Source organism: Heterodontus francisci, chromosome 25 (assembly GCF_036365525.1).
Source record: "Heterodontus francisci isolate sHetFra1 chromosome 25, sHetFra1.hap1, whole genome shotgun sequence".
Taxonomy (NCBI): domain Eukaryota; kingdom Metazoa; phylum Chordata; class Chondrichthyes; order Heterodontiformes; family Heterodontidae; genus Heterodontus; species Heterodontus francisci.
In genome coordinates this window covers 62,408,416-62,431,824 of record NC_090395.1, presented here as the reverse complement: position 1 = coordinate 62,431,824, position 23,409 = coordinate 62,408,416, and the positions used below count along the sequence as shown (strand labels likewise).

Sequence of the window (23,409 nt, the reverse complement as noted above, 5' to 3'; positions counted from 1 at the left end):
TATCTATACGTAGCACAAAGTTCAGAACTTTTCTCTGCATTTAGATACATAATTTGCCTTTTCCATGTTGAAAACGTTCCACTGCTCCAGTGTAAGAAACCACCAAAAGTTTGGGGGGGGTGGCAAGAAATTAAAATAAAAAGAGGTCAAATATATACACTTTTCTAATGCAAGTTACAAAAAGTTTTTTTAACTGAGCTCAGAAGCGTTCAAACATGCAAAGCAGGTGCTCACCATGGGGAGGCGGCATTTCAAATTCTCATTTGGATTGGTTGGAACGCAGCGATTGTCTGCGCCAGTAGCGCTGCTGATTGGGCCCTTGCGCACGTCAATCACGAGATGGGCGGGGGCATGGTTTCGCCCGTCAATCAAAGTGCGAGGCCGGAAGTCGTCGTCGCCGGCGGAGGGATACGGTTGCTGTGGTAGTGAGTGGTGCGGCCATGTCGACGAGGTGACAAGTGGCCTCTTTCCTAGCAGTCGCTTGTTCTTTTTTCTCCCCTCTCTCTTCCCCCTACTGCCAGACGGACACTGCCCAGCATTATGGACGTGCTTTAGTGTAAGTGTGGGATGCAGAGACTCCAGTCAAAAGCGCGATGGTAGGGGAGTTAACTTGTCCCCGGCGAGCGGCCTCGGGGAGAATGGAGCCTGTAGGCCTAAGTGAATGGCCCTGTGAAATGGGAGACTTCTGCTGTGGTTGCAGAAATCCCGGGAATAAGTTGCTTATATGGAGCAAAAAAGTTGGAACATCTGGGGCAACGTTTAATTTTATGCAGCCTTGTGCATTTTTAATTTCGAGTTCGCACTTAAGTTGTGCCTCCCCCGGTTTGAAGCTCACCATATGCTCCTTTGAGGTCCTTAATTCTAATTCATGGGGCAATGCAGTGATTAAACTTGCTGGTATGAGAGGGAATTGTGGTTAAAACAGCCACCTCATCTTGCCTTATTATGAAGTGAGAATGTAATTGCTAGCCCCATGGATAGTAAACCCAGCAAGCAGAGAAAGTTCATGCCCAAGATTTCTGTAAGTGGCTGGATAGGTAGATAAGGTGGTCAAGAAGGTATATGGGATATTTGCCTTTATCAGATGAGGTGTAGAACATGAGCTGTTGAGGTTATGCTGGAGTACTGTGCAGTTCTGATCGCTGCACTGTAGGAAAGATGTGATTGCACCAGTAGAGGGTATGGAGGATATTGCCTGGACTGGAGAATTTTAGTTATGAAGGTCGACTAGGGTTGCATTCTTTGGCACTGAGGAGGCTGAGGGGAGACCTAATTGAAGTGTATAAAATTATGAGGGGTCTAGATAGAGTGGATAGGAAGACCTTATTTGCTTTGGTTGAGGGGGTCGATAACCAGGGGACATAGATTTAGGATAAGAGGTAGGAGGTTTGGAGGCAATCTGAGGAGAATTGTTTTTAGCCAGAGGGTGGTGAGGATCTGGAACTCACTGCCTGAAAGGTTGGTAGAGGCAGAAACCCTCGTAACATTTAACATGTAGTTGGATATGCACTTGTAGCCTTGTAAGTTACAACACTTCAAGGGCCAGAAAGTGGGATTAGGCTGGATGGTTCCTGGCCACCTGGTGTGGATACGATAGGCCAAATGGTGGCCTTCCATGCTGTAAATTTCTGATTCTATGATTTTCTCATTTTTATTTTGCCAAGTTTTGTTTTTGGTTGAATTTATGATTACAGTAAGGTATCACTAACCCAGCAGATTCCACATCAGTTAAATTGATCCTATCACAGAAGTCCATTATGTGGCTACTCAATGAAATAGGTAAATAGAAATGTTAGTGAGCCTTGCCATCCGAAAAGACACTCATTGCAAAAGCAATTGAAACTGCGTTGTTTGCTTGAGTGAGTGCGAAAATAGATTACGTTAAGTCAGCACAAATGTCCAGACTGGAAAGATTAAAATGGTAAATGGTGACACTGGGAGTGCTAAAAGTGGCCTTAATGTTCCTGGGCTAAAAAGGTGTTGTGGGTGGCGGGGTTTGAAGGGTGAGGAAATCTGTCATGCTGCCCTTTACTGGTCAGTGCCTCCTACAGCAAAATTCATGTGTGACTTCTTGCTGAGGACCAAGTTAGGAAGCAGTTGCGATGCAGTCTCAAGGTTGAGCACTTTACATGTGATTAATGACACTTGGGTGAGGTACTGAAGAGCAGCTGACACTGGAATGGTTTCCTAGTGTGCATCAGGACCTTCAAGAGAAGAGGAAGAAATGGTAAGCATAGGCATTTTGAATGCTATTTAATCTAAAATGAACTTTGTGAGCATGATTTGTTTATTTGCTGAGTTATTAGAATTTATGCTGTAGTAGTAATTGATGCCCACCTGATTTGAGAATTTGCCCTGTTCAAACACTAGTGACTTGGAAGGGATTGCACTATCGAGGACTAGTTAACAAAAAATTTGTATAAAATTTAAGGGGGAAAATACTGCAGATACTAAAAAACTGAAATAAAATCAGAAATTACTGGCAACAAACAGCCATGTCCATCAGCTTCTGTAACAGAAAAGATAACTTTTACTGTTTTTTGAATGTAAACCCATTACCAGGAGAAACTGGAAGCTAAACCCCTTAACAGGACTGAACAGAAGAGGGCAAAACATGGATAAAAGTTGAGAGTCTGTTACTAATTCACCTGAACAATGAATAGATGTAATAGTCTGATTTTTTTTTTAAAGAAGAAACTGGAATGATGATCTACAAAGATCATTTTGGTGAGGCTGTAACGAATTGTTAACCGAACAAGAAATAATGAAAATAACTAAGGTATTTATTTATCATGAGGAAAAACTTTAATGTAGTGAATGGCTAGGATCGGGAATGCACTCCTTGAGAGTGTGGTGGAGGCAGATAGAATTGTGCTTTCAAAAGAGAATTGGATAAGCACCTGAAGAGAGAATTTGCAGGGTTATGGGGAAAAGGCAGGAGAGGGGGGCTAGCTGAGTTGCTCTTGCAGAGAGCTGGCATGGACATGACGGGCTGAATATCCTGCTTCTGTGCTGCAACTATTCTATGATTCTATGCACGTAAAGAAAAAAGCAGTTCCACGATGGAAGGGAATGAAGTGGAAAATCTGTCTGTCTGTGTGTGTGTCTCTCTCTCTATCAAGGCTGATGTAGAGCAAAAACTTTAATTTTACATTCAGCTGGTTAAGCCAGATAATTGTGTCAGGAGCAGTGGAGTGTTATCACTGTGATGCCTCCTTCATATTCATCAGTTGGCCATTGTGTTGTTATACATTTCATGGTCTGTTCTGGGTGACCACAGTTGCACACTGGAGAGTTTTTAATCTTCCAATTGTACATCGCATATCTATATCTGCATTTTGTTTTATTTGTTCATGGAATGTGGGCATTGCTGGCTAAGAACAGCAGTTATTGCCCATCCCTAATTGCCCTTGGGAAGGTGGTGGTGAGCCGCTGCCTTGAACCACTGCAGACCATGTGTGGTCGGTATACCCACAGGGCTGTTAGAAAGGGAGTTCCAGCATTTCGACCCAGCGGTTGTGGTTACGGGTTTGGAAGGTGCTGTTTAAGGAGTGTTGGTGCATTGCTGCAGTGCATCTTGTAGATGGTACACACTGCTGCCACTGTGCGTCGGTGGTGGAGGGAGTGAATGTTTGTGGATGGGGTGCCAATCAGATGGGCTGCTTTGTCCTGGATGGTGTCGAGCTTCTTGAGTGTTGTTGGAGCTGCACCCATCCAGGCAAGTGGAGAGTATTCCATCACACTCCTGACTTGTGCCTTGTAGATGGTGGACAGGCTTTGGGGAGTCAGGAGGTGAGTTACTCGCCGCAGGATTGCTAGCCTCTGACCAGCTCTTCTAGTCACAGTATTTATATGGTTACTCCAGTTCAGTTTCTGGTCAATGGTAACCCCCAGGATGTTAGTGGGGGATTCTGCGATCGTAATGCCATTGAATGTCAAGGGGAGATGGTTCGATTCTCTCTCTCGTCCGAGATGGTCATTGCCTGGCACCTGTGTGGCACGAATGTTACTTGCCACTTATCAACCCAAGCCTGGATATTGACCAGGTCTATCTGCATTTCTACATGGAACACTTCAGTAGCTGAGGAGTCGTGAATGGTGCTGAACATTGTGCACTCCCCACTTCTGACCTTGTGATTGAAGGAAGGTCATTGATGAAGCAGCTGCAGATGGTTGGGCTGAGAACACTACCCTGAGGAACTCCTGCAGTGCTGTCCTGGATCTGAGATGATTGACCTCCAACAGCTACAACTATCTTCCTTTGTGCTAGGTATGACTCCAGCCAGTGGAGAATTTTCCCCGATTCCCATTGACTCCAGTTTTACTAGGGCTCCTTATCTCCATGGTTTGTCCTGATGCTGCTTGGGGTTGTCCATTAACTTCACACAAATCCACGTCAGGGATCTTTCCCTGTCTTTGTGACTCTTTGTGAACTCACTTTGACTGTCCAACCTTCATCAGGGTTGAAATTACATTGTCAAAGGTTTTTTAAAATTCTTTTCATGGGATGTGGGTATTGCTGGCAAGGCCAGCATTTGTTGCCCATCCCAAACTGCCCTTGAGCAACTGAATGGCTTGCTAGGCCATTTCAGAGTGCAGTTAAGAGTCAACCACGTTGCTGTCAGTCCGGCCTGGATATTCTGCTGCGGGAGGTAACTTCACCATCTCTGAGGTTAAGGAGGTGGTGGGCTATCACCTCCTCCTAGCAGATGTAATGTACAACAATGCTCCGCTCTGGTTGATCAACGTGTACGCCCCGGTTCAATGCAGCGAGCGGCTGACCGTCTTCCAGCAGCTCCCACTGCTGCTGGCGACGTCCAGTCCGGTCATCCTAGACGGTGACTTCAACTGCATCATCGATGTAGCTGGACGATCCGGCAGTGACAACAGCGAACTGGACGCTACATCCAGATTCCTAATAGAAACAGTAAAAGATGCCAAACTGCACAACGTCTTCAGCAAACTTGCAGATGGAGTGCAGCGTAGGTACACCTGGTCAAGATCGGACAGTTCTGCCCGTTCCAGGATTGACTTCCTGTTTGTGTTCCGTGCTGTCAGGGTCAGATCCACCGACGCAAGCTGGTGCTCTTCTCTGACCACTACCTCTTACAGGATGACCGGGTTGGCAGGGGGACATGGAAGCTCAATGTTACACTGCTAACTCCAGAGAACAGTGAGGAACTCAAAAGGGATTACAAAGGTTGGAGAACCGTGAAACCCCGCTTTGCGTCTCCAGTTCACTAGTGGGAAGTGATTAAGGAGAACATCAAGAGGTTCTTCATCCACAAAGGTGTTCAGAAGGCGAGAGAGAGACAGAGGGAAATGTCCCGACTCCAGAAAAGTATGCAAAATCTGCTCCGGCTGCAGTCGATGGGGGTCGAGGTCAAGGAGGACCTCCATGAGGTGAAGAGCCAGCAGGCCTCGATCTTTGCCACGGAGGCTGCCATGATCATCTTCCAGTCCAGAGTCCGCTCTGTTGAGCAGGATGAGACGTGCTCGCGTTACGTCTTCCAAAAGGTACACAGTGAGAGCTCTGTGATCAGCAGCCTGAAGGGAGAGGATGGCTCGGTAACGTCTTCGCAGTCTGACATACTAAGGATCAGCAAATCCTTTTATGCTGGGCTGTACGACGCGAAGCCCACAGACGGCAGAGCCTCCCAGTCCTTCCTGTCATCTATCACAGAGGTCTTGGATGGCAGCATGAGGGAGAGACTGGACAAGCCGTTAACCCTGGATGAGCTGACCTAGGCCGTCAAGTCCTTCGAGACGAGTAAAACTCCAGGAAGCGATGGCTTACCGGTTATGTTGTATTCGGCCCTGTGGGTCTGGGTTGGCCCAGACCTGCTGGAAGTATACAAGAGTATGCTGCTGGCCGGCAGCATGGCAGAATCCATGAGGAAAGGCATCATCACCCTCAACTACAAGCGAAAGGGGGACAGGGCAGAAATTGGCGGCCCATCTCGCTGCTTAATGTTGACTACAAGGTTTTGTCCAAAGTCATAGCCACTTGAGTCAAGTTTGCTCTGGAGTTGGTGATTCACCCTGCCCAGACCTGTACTGTACCCAGCAGGAAGATCTCTTGATAGTCTTGCGCTACTCAGGGATACAATTGCCTATGTACGGGACAGGAAGGTGGACACCTGCCTCATCAGCCTGGACCAGGAGAAGGCTTTTGACAGGATATTGCGCACATACATGATGGACGTGCTCTCCAAAATGGGATTTGGGGGGGGAATCTGCAATTGGATCAAACTGCTCTACACGAACATCAGTAGCGCAGTCTCAATCAATGAGTGGGAATCAGAAAGTTTCCCGATCAAATCTGGAGTCAGACAGGGCTGTCCTCTCTCCCCTGTCTTGTTTGCTTGCTGTATTGAGCCCTTTGCTGAGTCTATTAGGAAGGATGCAAGCATAAGAAGGGTGACAATCCCAGGCAGTGGAGGCACTCAGGTTAAAACCTCCCTATACGTGGATGACGTTGCCATCTTCTCTGATCCGCTGTCCGTTCGCAGACTGATGAGCATCTGCGACCAGTTCGAACTGGTCTCAGGAGCTAAAGTTAACCACAGCAAGAGCGAGGACATGTTCTTTGGGAACTGGGCTGACCGATCCTTTGTCCCCTTCACCATCAGGTCAGACTACCTGAAGGTGTTGGGGATATGGTTCGGAAGGGCCGGGGCATGCACCAAAACCTGGAAGGAGCGAGTAACCAGGATACACCATAAGCTGAGCCTGTGGGAGCAGCGATCTCTTTCCATTGTGGGTAAGAACCTGGTCATCAGATGCGAGGCGCTCGCTTTGTTGCTGTATGTGGGGCAGGTCTGGCCCATACCCCACTCCTGCGCCGTGGCGGTCACCCGAGCCATTTTCCGCTTCATATGGGGATCCAAAATGGACTGGGTCTGGAGGGACACAATGTTCAAACCTTGGGCGGGTAAAATGTACCCAACGCCACCCTCATCCTGATGACCACCATCGTGTACAGCTGCATCAAGCTGTGCGTAGATCCCCAGTATGCAAACTCCCAAGTGTCACTACGTGCTGAGGTTCTATTTGTCCCCAGTATTGCGAAGGATGGGTCTGGTCACATTGCCGTGGAACGCTCCATCCAGTTGGACCATGCTGTACCACCTATCCTTCGTGGAAAAGTTTCTGTGCAAAAACACCTTTGACCACCAATCCATCAGGCAGTGGTCTGCACGGAATGTCCTCGAGGCCCTACGGGAAAAGGAGATGGTGGATCCGGTCGGATGGTTCCCCGAGCAGACTGCCAAAGTCATTTGGTGGAATGCCTCATCACCAGATCTTTCAAACAAGCACCAAGATGTAGCTTGGCTGGTGGTGAGAAGAGCCCTCCCCGTCAGATCCTTCCTGCACGCCCGGAGTCTCACACCATTTGCACAATGCCCTCGAGGTGGCTGTGGTGGGGAAGAGACGGTTACCCACATCTTTCTGGAATGTGTCTTTGCAAAGCAGGTGTGGAAAGAGATGCAGTGGTTTTTGTCGAGGTTCATCCCAAGCAGCTCTAACACAGGAGTCTGTGCTCTTCGGGCTGTTCCCAGGGATGCACACTGAGATAAACATTAATTGCTGCTGGAGGACTATCAATTCAGTGAAAGATGCCCTTCGGTCTGCCCGAAACTTGCTGGCCTTCCAGCGCAAAGAGTTGTCCACGACCAAATGTTGCAGATTGGCACATTCCAAGGTCCAGGACTACGTGCTGAGGGGTGCACTAAAGCTTGGGGCAGCCGCGGCAAAAGCTCAATGGGGAAAGACCACTGTGTGAGGTACCCCCACCAAGCTGAACTGAGGGGCTGGTTCCATGGGAAACCCCTCGGGCTGTATCCAGAAAATATTTGTTTGCTGCAAGAAGTTCATGGCAGGTAAAATGAAATGGAAGTGTTGTGAGGCAACTCACTCCTGTATTCAAGGTAACTGACCTCCTTTGTACTCTTTGTATTGTTGACTTGGTGCTATTTTTGAGCTGTTATGTAATGTATTTTTTACAGATTTTTATGAATAAAGTATATTTTGGAAATAAAAAAAGCAATATATCTGAGTCATGAATTCACTATACCAGGCTATCAGAAGTAAATGGAACTTGGTGTATCATGAATGCATTTGCCTCCACCCCAGTCAATGATATTGTAAAATTGACAAGTCCATTGCTTAATAGTTTAAGAAACTTCTGTAGTACTTTTAATAGTGGGTTTTGAATGTATCTTGAGGTAGATAGCTGGGCAGATTTTTACACATTTGCAGGTGTTTAAGCAGAAGTAAATATGAGCAAACCAGAAAACTGCACCAACTGTTTCCTACATTGTGCCTACTTTTTGAGGAAGTAAATACACCTGTCATGACACTACATAAACAACATATGACCTTGTACATCTTGCAGTTCCTTGTAAACACTTTTAGCACATTTTCTGGGCTCTACAAGTGTACTAGCTCGTCGTAAGTCTGATTTCAGTTCTGATTGTCCAGAGCAATATTCTCGTACATCAGTATACGAGTGAACTTTGGTTGTTATTGATTTGGCAGGCATACTTTTGATTATGACCATTTCATCAGTCCTGCAATAGCTAATGAATGGATTGCATTAAAGTCTGGCTCAGTTATAAAATTAAAACCCGACCACAGACAACCCGGACCCGAGCCTGAGCTCTTTCATTTTTTCGCGCCCGACACGAATCTCCGACATCTGTTCCAGCAGCAGGCTATTCCTGCAGCTGGAGTTGTGGGGAATCATGGGTAAGCCTGATCCCGTGACTTCCTGGAAACAGTGTCCAGCCTGACCCGAGCCCGAATGCTGGACTCGGAGTTTTGACCTGACCCGAACCCGACACGTAGTTTGTTTCAGGTTGGGTAGCCAGGCTTTAGATAGCATGGTTTAATGTTGCTGTGCCCATAACGTCTGGTTAAAATGTGCAAAGCACTGGTGACTGAAGTGTGTGTTGAACATACAATAAACATGATTTTATTCAACTTTTTTTAAGCCTTTAAATCCAGGTTGAAATGACTAAGCACACATTGTTGAATCTGCCAGCTGGTTGCTGCACATTCTGTAGTCTGCACACTCGTTGCATAGCCAGACACCTTTCTGAACTTGCTGCATGAACAAATTGGCAGAGTCTGAGAATAACTCAGAGCTTCAATATTTGTCTTAAAGGCACAAAATGGGCTGTGAATTTTTTCTCTTGTGCTGAAACAAAAGATTGATTGGTGCAGTAGAACTAATCTAATCAATACACTGAATTCCATTCATTAAAAACAAATGTAACCACATTGATAATAGTTTGTGATTTTGATGAGGACAGTCGCAAGTAGTGAATGGAATTCAGTTTAAGCATTGTACTTTGATTACCTTTGGCTCGCACACTGTTTAACTTTAGATCACCTGGTAAACATTGTATTGGAATTAGGGTATGCAGTTTCAAGTATGTGCAGATTGAATTTAAACATTTAAATAGAGTGGCCAGTTTGCACAATTTGTTCCGAAGAAGGGTCACTGACCCGAAACGTTAACTCTGCTTCTCTTTCCACAGATGCTGCCAGACCTGCTGAGTGGTTCCAACATATCTTGTTTTTATTTCAGATTTCCAGCATCTGCAGTATTTCGCTTTTATTGCACAATTTGTCCTTGTATCTTTGAGTTTTCTGATATGTTGCAACTTACTACTAGCCCTGAAATTCCAAAGGAATATTGTTGTTCAGTTATTCATGTTAAGAACTTGTTCCTTGTGATTTAAAAGTTTTGAAGAGCAAAAGTTAATGTCCTTTTAAATAGACTGAATGGAGAAAGAGTGAATATGTTTATATGGCACCTTCAGGACCTCGGGGCACCCAAAGCACTTTGCAGCCAATGAATTGCTTGTTGATGTGCAGTCAATGTTGTAGTGTACCTCTTTATTTTGTTGTAGGGAGGGGTAGCAGACAATTTGCTCACAGCAAGGTCCCACAAACAGCAGTGAGATATATGACTAGATAGTCTGTTCTAGAAATGTTGGCTGAGAGATAAATATTGCTAGTATACATGCCATGGGATCTTTTACGGCCAGCTGAGAGGGCAGATGGGGCCTTGGTTTAATGTCTTATCTGAAGGACAGCACCTGTGACAGTACAGCACCCTCTCAGCGCTATACTAGGGTCAGCCAAGATTATATGCTCAAATCTCTGGTGTGGAGCTTATACCTATGAATTTATAACTCAAGGCAAGAGTGCTGATGCCTAATTAATTTTTGAAATGTAAGTGGAATTTTTACTGCTATTTGCAGCTTAAACTTAATTCTATACCAGTTTGGCTTGTGGGGTGTGTTACATATTCTTGCATTGTTGGCAACATAGTTCACCATTGAATTCTGAGGCTGTTATTCAGGACAGTCAGCTTTTTGATTCACCCAAACATCTGGGAATTCTGTGTTCAAGGCAAATCCATGTTTGCATATGAACTTGATACGATAATTTCACTGCACGGGGCACAGATAACAGCTCTACTGTTGAACATTTGCATGTAGCAACAATACTTTTACCATAACATTTTCTGATGTGTAGTATCTTGTTAGTCTCAAAAGATGATTATTGCACTATCTTTCTGTGATAAATGTAATTACTTGAGTGATAAATATAATTCTATATTTTAAAATGGATATAATACATTTGAGCTGGCCTTGTAAAGTTAGAGATGTGAGGTTAGCAGCCATAAACAAATTTCAACAAAGCAGAATGTCTTTGTGCTAATTGCACAAACTTTGCTTAATTTTTAATGTGAGCTTTGTTCTATTTGCACAGCAACAGATCACTGAAGTGCTGAACTGTGTGAATGTGCTGTGTGAACTGTACCGTGACATTCCTAATGGTTCCTTTGTGTTTAGAGTGCTTTTGATAGCAGGAGTACTGTCAGAATCAAGACATGCCACGTTTTAGAGGCATGGAAATCCTCCTGAAATGAGAGATTCACTCGATCTCCTACAATAGAAAATACTAGTGTTAACATAAGCTAACAGCTTGCACTGGTGGTGTGCTGCCATTTTGGATCTGGCTGTGGGTGGGTTAACTGCTCAGCCTAGCTCTATAGGCCACCAACGTGGGTTCTATATTGCTTGTCTGACAAACTGCTTCTGCCAAGTTTTTAGTCACCCCTCTATTCCTTAGTTGACCAGGAGGAGACACAATTCAAAACAAACTTGCCAGATTTATATAATTTTCCAGATTTTTATCACTTTCCTTACTAAGATGCAACACTTGCCACTCCCCAACTTCAGAAGCATCATCACTATAATATGGCAGCCTAGCAGGTATTCTGTGAATGAACAAAGCTGTGGTGAGTTGGTTTATTTTGACCAAAAGGAAAGTTCCTGGAACTTCAGCATGTCTAAAATGAGGATAATTCAGAGAAAAACACATTCAGTTGCTACCTTTTTTATATCTTGAGTTTCTGATCTCATCACTACTGTTTAGGCGACAAGCAGAGGTCAAATGTGTAATTGGAGATGCACAAGGAGGAAGAATTGTATGAAAATTAGATACTAGGCCACTGTCAGCAATCTCTAATTGATCCCTAGCTGTACCTGGAGGAAAGGATTTGGGGAAAGATAGATTATGGGCTTTGTTCTGTTTCAATTATCATTCCTTTATGCTCTTTGTGAGATTCTCAGTTTTGTTTTGCTGCTTTCCTAGGTGTCAGCCTTGGCTCTGTGGTAGCATTCTCCAGAAATTTAAGTGCCTAATCTAGGCTGGCACTTCTGTGTAGTACTGAGGGAGTGCTTCACTGTTAAATGCTGGCTTTCAGACGATGTATTAAACTGAGGCCCTCTCTGCCTCCCTCTAGTGGGCAAAAAAGATCCCACAGCACTATTTGAAGAAGAGCAGGGGAGTTCTCCCAGTGTCCTGGCAAACATTTAAACCTCAGCCAACACCTAAAATATGGTCATTTATTTCATTGCTGTTTGTAGGACTTGCTGTGTAGAAATTTATTGTTACGTTTCTTAAATTACAATAGTTACAACACTTCAAAAGTGCTTCATTGGTTGTAAAGCACTTTAAAATATCGTGAGATCCTGAAAGGTGCTTTATAAATGCAAGTCATCTTTTTACCTGAAGAAGATGCTTCTTGGCCCTGAAAATAGGTTCACTGCAGAATGTGCTTGTCCCTGCCCCCCCCCCCCCCTCCAAAAAAAAGGACCAAAACAAAAAGCTTGGTTTAATGCAGAAGAGGAAATCCTGGAAGTACAAATGGGTTAATCAATATCTGAGAGAAAAATGGGTTCTTTACTGGGGTGTGAGCATTCAGAATAATTTTGGTGAGGTTTTAGTAAAGAGGGGAGAGAGAGAGAATATTGGGCTCTCCTGTATCTTTAAAAATGATTATCCACGGTTATTACAGATGACTCAGCAAGATTGACTGGGCAGGATGAGTGAGACATCAGTTTGAAGGTACATGTCTGAACATATCACTGCTTACTGAGTTACCTAATTGACAATTTAAGTGAATAGTGGAGAGAGAGAGAGCGCGCAAGCAAAGACCTTTCTGCATTACACAACAGGGCAAGTATCAAGTTAATTTAAAATGCTTTTGGTGGAAGGCAGAATAGGCCCAGTCCATGAAAATCTGACTTAGTAGCCATCCTGTTGTTGGATCTGTCTGGCTAACATTTGCTGTAAAGATTAATGAAAAACTGGATAAAAGCAAAATACTGCAGATGCTGGAAATCTAAAATAAAAACATAATGCTGGAACCACTCAGCAGGCCTGGCAGCATCTGTGGAGAGAGAAGCAGAGTTAATGTCTGTGACCTTTCATCAGAAAAATTGGATATGTTGCATAATTGAAACTCGATCAAGCATGCTTTCTTGGTCGTTGGATATGCAAGATTTTAAAATTGGGCTGAAATTCTCGAGTGTGCCATGCTAATTTCATTTTTTTCTCCTTTATCAGCAAAGCTTTTAGTTTTTGTGGCTATTTGAGCTTTGACAATCATTTGCATGATTATGCTTTAATTTTCTTCTGACTTTGACTTTTGGATGGCAGTTAAAAGCGCAGTATAGCTAGATTCTAATAGGCCAGCCACATTACAGATTTTGCATTGATACTAGGGACGTTCAACTCTAAATGGGCACAAAATGTCTGGGCCAGTTCCACTGTGACGTTGCCTGAATTGAATGTAGTCAGTGACTGCTTGGGAACCTTTATTCTTTTGCGTTGACATTGCAACATCAAAATTGAATTGTCATTCCAGAGCCAGAGAGCAAGATGGAAGCAGGTGCATACTGACCTGAGTTACCCACCATATAAATGCAGCCAAACATGTTTATCTCCAACTTCCTTTGCCCATTGGTCATGTACACTTAGCTTAAAAACTGATAATTGAAAGCTGTTTTCCTGTACTAATGCACCTTTGTGCTCTGTAATAGTTAATACATTTTAAGAACATTATGCTGAATCTGATGGTGCAATTATTGTGTGATATGCAAACCAGTAATGCTAACATTGATGCTTTTTGAGGTTTCAGTGATGTGGAAATCCAAGCGATTCAACAGATCAGGTCAAAGCTCTGCAGCCTTGCCACATCCAGTTGTGTGAATGGTGGTGGACAATTAAACTAACAGGAGGCAGAGGTCCACAATTGTGCCCATCCTCAATAACGGGGAGCCTAGCACCTTAGTGCAAAAGACAAGGCTGAAGCATTTGCAGCCATCTTCTGCCAGAAGTGCTGTGTGGATGATCCATCTCAGTCTCCTCCTGAGGTCCCCAGCATCACAGATGCCACTCTTCAGCCAATTCGATTTGCTCCACATGATGTCAAGAAACAGCTGAAGGCACTGGATACTGCAAGGCTATGGGCCCTGACAACATTCTGGCAATAGTACTGAAGGCTTGTGCTCCAGAACTAGCCGTGTCCCTAGCCAAGCTGTTCCAGTACAGCTACAACACTGGCGTCCACCCGACAATGTGGAAAATTGCCCAGGTATGTCCTGTCCACAAAAAGCAGGACGAATCCAATCCGGCCAGTTGCTGCCCCATCAGCTTCCTGTTGGTCATCAGCAAAGTGATGGAAGGTGTCATTGATGCTATTAAGGTGCTATTAAGTGACATTTACACAGCAATAACCTGCTCACTGGTGCTCAGTTTGGGTTCCGCCAGGGTCACTTGGCTCCTGACCTCCTTATAGCCAAATGCGGACAAAAGAACTGAACTCGAGGTGAGGTGAGAATGACTGCGCTTGATAGCAAGGCGGCATTTGACAGAGTGTGGCATCAAGGAGCCCTGGCAAAATTGAAGTCAATGGGAATCTGGGGGGAAACTCTTCACTGGAGTCACACCTAGCACAAAGCAGCCGGTTTGATCACCACCTTCAACATTCATTCCCTCCACCACTGATGCACAGTGGCAGCAGTGTGTACCATCTACAAGATGCACTGCAGCAATTCACCAAGCCTCCTTCGACAGCACCTTCCAAACTCATGACCCCCGCCACATAGAAAGTCAAATGCAGCAGACACATGAGAACACCACCACCTGCAAGTTTCCCTCCAAGCCACACACAATCCTAACTTGGAACTATATCTCCACTCCTTTGCTGTTAAGGGATCAAAATCCTGGAATTCCCTTCCTAACAGCATTGTGGGTGTACCTACACCACAAGGACTGCAGCAGTTGAAGAAGGCAGCTCACTACCACCTTCTCGAGGGCAATTAGGGATGGTCAATAAATGCTGTCCTAGCCAGCAATGCTCACATCCCATGAATGAAAGAAAAAACCCTTAGCCATCTCTGATGTTGGATCTACATTCCTAAAATTTACTGTAAAAATAGTAATGGAAAGCTGGGTATTTTGTGTAATCTTGATAAGGCACATTTTCTGGTTCTTGGGAATGTGCAAGTGTTTAAAATTGGGCTGAAATTCTTGAGTTACGAGGAATCTTTCGGAATTTTTCACTGTTGGTGCCAGTTATTCAGTTTGCTGAAGTAGGAGAGGACAGGTGCCATTTTGTCTATTTAAGTTATAGCTCCAGGGATTTGTACACTTTCTTCACATAATTTAAAAAGTATGCTGTTGGGTTGGGTTATATGTTAACAGTTAGCTTTGTGGCTGTAGCAGGCAGATGATTTTTGCCACCTGCACAATTCTTACTGTTGTCCCTTTACTGTACCACTTGTGTTAAGTGTTCCTTGATAGCCAGTGTTTTAAATTATCTTTCTTCCCCTTCCTCAGACACAGTTTACCTGTCAACATGACAACAGCTTCCACATCTAAACCGTATACATCATCTGATAACCCATGCAGTGTCTCAGCAGAAAAAGTTGGCCAGGTGAAGTATGATCCAAACTACAAGTTTGCCTATAAATGTATATTTAAAAAAAAAAAAAAATTTTCAGCAGTGTTATTGGATGATTTATAATAGGGTTCAGTTTGTGACTTGCTATCTTGAACTGAAAACAATATCTCCAAGGTTCACATCTCATCAGTTAAGGTATCTTGAAAATTGGCAGACTGATATCTTGTAGTGTTAGTGTGTTTTTAAATTATGATGTGTTGCAATCCTGTACAGTGACTTCAGTTTACCAGCATTTGTTATTTCAGCACAATTCATTTTCCAATGTAGATTCAAAATTGTAATCTTCGATCCACCTGAAGAAACTGTTCTGGATTATAACACTCAGAAGTTTCAAAAGTACTTTTTTCCATTTGTATACGACTGAAGCAGCTGTTTACTCTTGTAATTGGTGATCGAAATATAGAATCACAATGACAGTCATTGCAAAAAGTGACTCTTATAGGGAGTAATTTTTTTTATGTGGGAGCTTTGGATTCTATTGGATTGAATTTCACCAAACTGATTACACTAGTGAATTGGCATGTGAAATCTTCCTATTTGTACAGAAATGTTAATCTGTCTGAATTTTAATGGAATCTTTAAAAAAAAAAAAAATCCCTTGTGGTTAAAGCATACTAGTTCCAAAAACCTGCTTGCTTCAAACTACAATTAACCGGTTATTTGGTTGCTGTTCTTCTGGAAGTTTCAAAACTACATTTAACCAAGTGGCCGAATCAGTTATCTGAATTATTCTTGTTTCAAACATTTCTGTTAATCTAAATTATTCACAACCTTGGATCCGGATTTTCATTGTACTTTGCATTATAAGCACACGTTGTCAGAAATGCCAAATGGATACTTCTAAATCCGGTGTGATTTAAAAAAAAATTTTGACTAATGGGAATAAATGCACAGCTGGGTAACAAATGTAAATTGAAATTTTTGATATACTTTTTAAAGTTGCTGAGTGCTTCTGTTTGGTTTTCCTCTAGATACGGCCAAAGACACCTCTGCTGAACATTCTGCATGAAGCAGGTGCATCTGGAGAAAACTTCACATTGAAGGAGGTAAATCAATGGAAGATAGAAACATAGAAAGTAGAAGCAAAAGTAGCCCATTCGGCCCTTTGAGCCTGCTCCGCCATTCATTATGATCATGGCTGATCATCCAACTCAGTAACCTGTTCCTGCTTTCGTCCCATACCCTTTGATCCCTTTAGACCCAAGAGCTATATCCAACTCGTTCTTGAAAACATACAATGTTTTGGCCTCAACTGCTTTCTGTGGTAGCGAATTCCACAGGCTCACCATTCTCTAGGTGAAGAAATCTCTCCTCATCTCAGTCCTGAAAGGTTTACCCCATATCCTTAGACTATGACCCCTGGTTCTGGACTCCCCCACCATCGGGAACATCCTTCCTGCATCTACCCTGTCAAGTCCTGTATAGAATTTTATACTATAAAGTTTATTTTTATACAAATAAAGCTTCTGTATCCAAAGAACAAACACATATTGCAGCTGGGTATAACTTTTCGAATTTTGGCTAGAAATTGTGGATTCACTTTATTGAAAAATAAACTCTCTCATTTGGCTGAGGTAGTGCCTGGGAGAAATTTTCCATAGCTCAGTGCATTTTCCAGCAACCCTAGTTGAGTGGGTATCAGATCTATCTTTGTGTCAACCACACCGTAGGAATGATGTACTGACCTTGGAGGGAGTGGAGCATAGATTTACCAGAATGATACCTGGGTTAGGCGGAGTAATTACACAAACTAGGTTTATGTTCCCTGAAATTTAGAGGGTTATGGTGGTTTGATTTGAAGTGTTCAAGATACTAAGGAGAATAGATAGGGAAAAATTACTTTCCACTGTTTGGGGGAAGTCTAGGACTAGGTGACGTAGCCTAATAAATAGAGCCAACTCTTTCAGGAGTGATGTTAGGAAACACTTCTTCACGTAAGGTATGGAACTTTGAAAGTCTCTTCTGCAAATGGCAGTTGGTGGGTTAGTTGTAAGCTTGAGTGTGAGATACATTTGATTAACAAAACAAAATCAATTTATCAAGATCTGTGGGGAAAAGGCAGATATATGGAGTTAGGTCAGAGATCAGCCTGGATCCCGTTGAAGGGTGAAACAGGCTTAAGGGGCTAAATGGCCTACTTTTTTTAGGACATAGACGGGGCCTTTAAAATTCTATGGCAGGGAATGCAGATTCTGAGTAGAAAAGGCACCAGGAGTTTATAGAAAATGCAGACTCTGCCTGAATGCACTATGTCAGGGGTGTACAACCTTTCTGCATTCGGAGGCTACATTGTATGTAGTAAGGAACTTTGGTAGTCACGTACAAGGTTAAATCCATTTTCTCATTCATTTGTATCTTGGTGTTTTGATTTGCACACCAATGAGGCAACAATTAAAACAATCTTTTCCAAAACTCCAGCCGCAAAAAATTCCATTTTCCATCTGCGGTGCCTGTGAGTTGCCTGCATTTCCAAGAGCTTGAGGGCCACATGCGGCCTGCAGTTTGGACACCCTGCTCTGGGTGCAGGACGTTAGTGCAGAAAACCGTAAAAATTCAGTACACAACTGACAGCTGCCAGAAATGCAGTGGTGGATCCTACTCCAGCAAGATGTATTAACGTTCGTTTAAATAGCACCTTTAGTTTCTAGGGCACTAAAATATCCCATTTGTTAAGTTTTCCAAGTTGATGCATGCTGTGATTTCACCTATTAATCACTGCACTGCCATTTTAAGAAAAATTGTGAAGCCTCTTAGTGTTCTAGTCATTTCACATTAGGTGTGCTATTATATTTTGGTTCTATTCTCCTTTTGAAGAAACAACTCCGTTTGCTTGGTTTGACTCCTGCTTTATGTTTGCTAACTGCTAATTGCAAGTATACAAAACCAAAATATGCAGATGCTGGAAATCTGAAATAAAACAAAATGCTGGGAATACTCAGGTATGGCAGCAACTGTGGAGCGAGAAACAGAATTAATGTTTCAGGTGCATGACATGCTGGGTATTTCCAGCATTTTCTGTTTTTCTTTCTAATTGCAAGTATAGTTGGCAAATGCTCTGGGCTGAGGTGAACATTATGCTGAGTGCCACCCCTTCAACCAGAGCAGTGAGGGGAAAAAAAGCAAGGGAGAAATGCTGCAGCAGGAAGAAATTTTTGTGGTATGGTAGAAATTCCATTGCAGCCTCTCCATTTGCAGAACACTAAAGGGTACTGGATATATCTTCAGTAGTCTGTTAGTCCAAAAGATTTACACAGAATATCAGTCTGAAGCCTTTAACAATGTTTCTCCTACCTATAAAACTCCAGACCATACTGTTGCTTGGAACTGTTCCTTTTGTATATAGAAACACAAATGCAGAGCCAACCATCACTTACTGAGCTAGGCTTGCTGGGTCAAATGGAGAGTGCTGATCTCTCCATTGGCCTGCCAAGTCTTTCTGCATTTTCAACAACCAGCAGGCAAATTCATGATTTATCTTAAAAGCAAAATACTGCGGATGCTGGTAATCATGAAATAAAAACAAGAAATGCTGGAACCACTCAGGTCTGGCAGCATCTGTGGAAAGAGAAGCAGAGTCAACGCTTCGGGTCAGTGACCCTTCTTCGGAATGCTTCGGGTCTTTCCTTGCAGTTACAACTTGTTTTTTCCTGTTACCAAATATGTGTAAGAACAAATTAATGCAGTTACATGTTGTAAACTTTGCAGCAAGACATCACCAGATAGACCAAAATTATTTTTAACTGCGTCACACAAATCATGACTGTACTTTGTTTAAATAGAATATTCGTAAAGTTTCTTAGCCAACCTGTAAAAAAAAAAAAAATTGTAGTTCACCTGCCACTTTTTATAGGAGTTTTTTTGATACAAGGTATCATGTGAAATAAGTATATCTTCTATTTGACTATTGACAAATTGTTAAATTATACTTTTTTAAACATTGGTTTAAAAAGTTATAAGGGCTAAATAGACAATTAAAGTTGTTCCAAACTTATGCTTGAATAAACAATGCAAATGTAATACAGTGCTACCATGCAAATATTATAAATAAAAGAATGAATTCCTGCAGTGCCTATCCAAAAAGGGAGTTTTACTATTTACATTGCTTGCTGAGTACCTCTAGTGTCATAAACTGGGTACTGCAGCATTGTAGCAATGTCCAGCCCACATCAATTGCCCGAGGATTCAACATTTCAACGTTTTGACCCCAAGTGAGTGCTGTTGACAGCAAATGTAAAGTTCAACCAATAGCAGCACTTGTAAATATGAAGGTGGCGATCTCTGGCATTTAGATGGTATGAAATTTGATGCCTTCTGATCTGAGCAACTAAAGGCACATAATTATTTATATACATTTGTGTGCTATTTTAATGATGCAAAATAGTGTCATGCCACATGCATAAAATGGGCTCCATGTCAATTCCAGGACATTGACACTGTTTGAAATTGTATCATGATGCCTGGTCTTCGTTGCTCAAATTGGTCTCCTTTAAGTCTCCAGGGAGCTGTAAGTGCTTAGTGTCGATGTGTTTGACTTTTTGGGGAGATGGCTGGCAGCACAGCTGACTCTCATCCTGACATTACCTTACATTACCAGCAAGGATTTCAGATAGCTATCAGGAATGGAAACCCTGGATGATTTTTTTCTTCCTCTCTCCTTACCCAAGGTACTAAGGCTAATTATTGAACCAGAACTAAGTGGTATTTACTGAACTAGCAATCCAGAAGCCTGGACTAAGAATCTAGAAAATGAGTTCAAATCTGCCCATGTCAGTTTGAGAATTTGAATTTGGTTTACAATACGATAAAAATCTAGAAATAAATAGCTAGTATTGGTTAAAAATGACAAAGCTGATGTAGAGCCATTAAAACTCAACTGGTTCACTAATGTCTTTGGAGTAGAAAACCCTCCATACCCAGTTTGGCCTATATGTGACTCCAGTCTCTCAAGTATGACTCTTAACTTCCCTCTGAATTGGCCGAGCAAGCCACTTGGTTCCGTCAAACCATACTACCAAGTTCTCAAGACAACTGGGAATGGGCTATAAATTCTGGTCTTGCCAGCGATGCCCACATCCTCAGAATTTTAAACAAGCTGCCACCTGAGATACAATTGGCTAACTCAGCATTCACTGGAGATTGAAACTCTCCCACCTTGACTGGTGTGGTTCAGCTAATTAGGGCTTTGACCTGTGGGAACTTGCTGTTGATGCTTGTCCATGTGAGTCTTGTGTTCAAAATTTGGTGTTTTTAATACATGACTTCTGGTACTTATTTTGTAGAAAACATAGTGTGTGTGTTTCTGATGTTTATTTTCTTTTGCAGGTAATGCATTATCTTGGTCAGTATATAATGTTAAAGCAACTCTACGACCAACAGCAGCAACATATTGTACATTGTGGAAATGATGCCCTTGGTAAAGTATTCGGTGTCCAGAGCTTCTCTGTTAAAGATCCAAGGTAAAGATCTCTGGCCTTTATCTTTTTGTTACATTCCCTGGAAAGCAGCCCGACTATTTTGAAGGGTGATCCAGCGCATTATGGAACTCTGTCCATGTAAATACAACTTTTCTGAAGTAATTGTACTAGCAATGGTGCCAACTGGTGACCTCACTTGAGGTCTGGCCCTTCTTGAATCCAGTCCAACTCTTTAGGTAACCAGAGTCTCGATTGATTGGCATATATATATTCTGCTTTATTACAGACCTATAATAAAAATCCATCAGTGCTTATGTTCTTGACTCTCCATTTAAAAATTCTTGTGTCTACAGGTATAATAGAAGCTGCTTATATAAACTTGTCACACTGTAAATACAGCCTGGCAAGCTTACTAAGGCAGTTTCCATCATAAATGGGAACTGAATTACATCTGCCTACCTTCTGACTTTGCCTCACCAAAGACCACATTTGGTTTTGATTCCTTGTAATCAAAGGTGCTATATAAATGCAAGTTTCTTTTTTAAATTTAAAAAACAATACATCTGTGGCTTATGAAAGGCACAAATACTGTGGATGCTGAAAATCTGAAATATAAACAGAAAAGACTGGAAATGCTCAGCAGTCAGGGAGCATCTGTGAAGAGAAACTGTTAACGTAAGAAATGAGAGCAGGAGTGGGCCATTTGGTCCTTGGAGCCTGCTCTGCCATTCAACAAGGCCGTGGCTGATTATCTACCTCCATTCTCTAAATATCCAAAAATATTACCGATCTCTGTCTTGAATAAACTCATCCACAGCCCTCTGAGGTAGAAATTTCCAAAAATGCACAACCCTTTGAGACGAAATTTCTCCTAATCCCAGTCCTAAATGGCTGACCCCTCATTTTCAGATTGTGATGGACATGGTCAAAGGCCCTATCAACCACTTTGGAGGGAAATCCTTGGTTGAGGAGAAAGGAAGACCTATCCGAAGCATTGGCGTAGAACATGACATTGTCAGAACAGATGTGAGAGATGGAGAAACTGGGAGAATCAGAGTGCTTGCAGGGAGCAGGGTGGGAAGAAGTGCAATCAAGGGTAGCTGTGGGAGTCAATGGGCTTATTGTAAGTATTGGTTCACAGCTGATAGACTCATTTCTGTGCTATTCTTCCTCCTCAAAGGGCTTTTATTAACATTTTTAACTCTTGTTTTAGTCGTCGTCTTCATCTTTGGCCTCCTTGTCTCAGGACACCATGGGTAAGTGCTAGGAGGTGGTCAGTGGTTTGTGGAGCAGCGCCTGGAGTGGCTATAAAGGCCAATACTAGAGTGACAGACTCTTCCACAGGTGCTACAGGAAAAATTGGTTGTCGGGGCTGTTAGACAGTTGGCTCTCCCCTTGCGCTTCTGTCTTTTCTTTCCTGCCAACTGCTAAGTCTCTTCGACCCGCCTTTATGGCTGCCCGCCAGCTCTGGCGATCGCTGGCAACTGACTCACACGACTTGTGATCAATGTCACAGGACTTCATGTCGCGTTTGCAGACGTCTTTAAAGCGGAGACATGGACAGCCGGTGGGTCTGATACCAGTGGCGAGCTTGCTGTACAGTGTGTCCTTGGGGATCCTGCCATCTTACATGCGGCTCACATGGCCAAGCCATCTCAAGCGCCGCTGACTCAATAGGGTGTATAAGCTGGGGATGTTGGCCGACTCGAGGACTTCTGCGTTGGAGATACAGTCCTGCCATCTGATGCCAAGGATTCTCCGGAGGCAGCGAAGATGGAATGAATTGAGACGTCGCTCTTGGCTGACATACGTTGTCCAGGCCTCGCTGCCGTAGAGCAAGCTACTGAGGACACAGCCTTGATACATGCGAACTTTTGTGTTCCGTGTCAGTGCGCCATTTTCCCACACTCTCTTGGCCAGTCTGGACATAGCAGTGGAAGCCTTTCCCATGCGCTTGTTGATTTCTGCATCGAGAGACAGGTTACAGGTGATAGTTGAGCCTAGGTAGGTGAACTCTTGAACCACTTCCAGAGCGTGGTTGCCAATATTGATGGATGGAGCATTTCTGACATCCTGTCCCATGATGTTCGTTTTCTTGAGGCTGATGGTTAGGCCAAATTCGTTGCAGGCAGCCGCAAACCTGTCGATGAGACTCTGCAGACACTCTTCAGTGTGAGATGTTAATGCAGCATCGTCAGCAAAGAGGAGTTCCCTGATGAGGTCTTTCCGTACTTTGGTCTTCGCTCTTAGACGGGCGAGGTTGAACAACCTGCCACCTGATCTTGTGTGGAGGAAAATTCCTTCTTAAGACTTGAACGCATGTGAGAGCAGCAGGGAGAAGAAAATCCCAAACAGTGTGGGTGCGAGAACACAGCCCTGTTTCACGCCACTCAGGATAGGAAAGGGGTCTGATGAGCCTCCGCTATGCTGAATTGTGCCTTTCATATTGTCATGGAATGAGGTGTTGATACTTAGTAGCTTTGGTGGACATCCGATCTTTTCTAGTAGTCTGAGGAGACCACGTCTGCTGACTAGGTCAAAGGCTTTGGTGAGATCAATGAAAGCAACGTAGAGGGGCATCTGTTGTTCGCGGCATTTCTCCTTTAGCTGACGAAGGGAGAACAGCATGTCAGTCGTCGATCTCTCTGCTCGAAAGCCACA

General features: G+C 43.3%; 1 protein-coding gene across 7 annotated transcripts in view; it reads left to right on the top strand.

The window, feature by feature from the left end:
- The first annotated feature begins 404 nt into the window (after positions 1–404).
- The window catches only part of mdm4 (MDM4 regulator of p53), a 57,407-nt gene continuing 34,402 nt past the window's right edge, over positions 405–23,409 (top strand). For 4 of the 7 annotated variants that reach the window (XR_010977491.1, XR_010977492.1, XM_068057315.1 and 1 more), the window contains exons 1-4: positions 405–556; positions 15,211–15,307; positions 16,306–16,380; positions 20,657–20,790. Coding sequence is in view for 5 of the 7 variants with exons in the window: in XM_068057315.1 (XP_067913416.1) it covers positions 15,230–15,307; positions 16,306–16,380; positions 20,657–20,790 (287 nt within the window). In the remaining 2 variants the exon portion in view is untranslated. The other 3 variants (XM_068057318.1, XM_068057317.1, XM_068057316.1) reach the window with 3 other exon arrangements.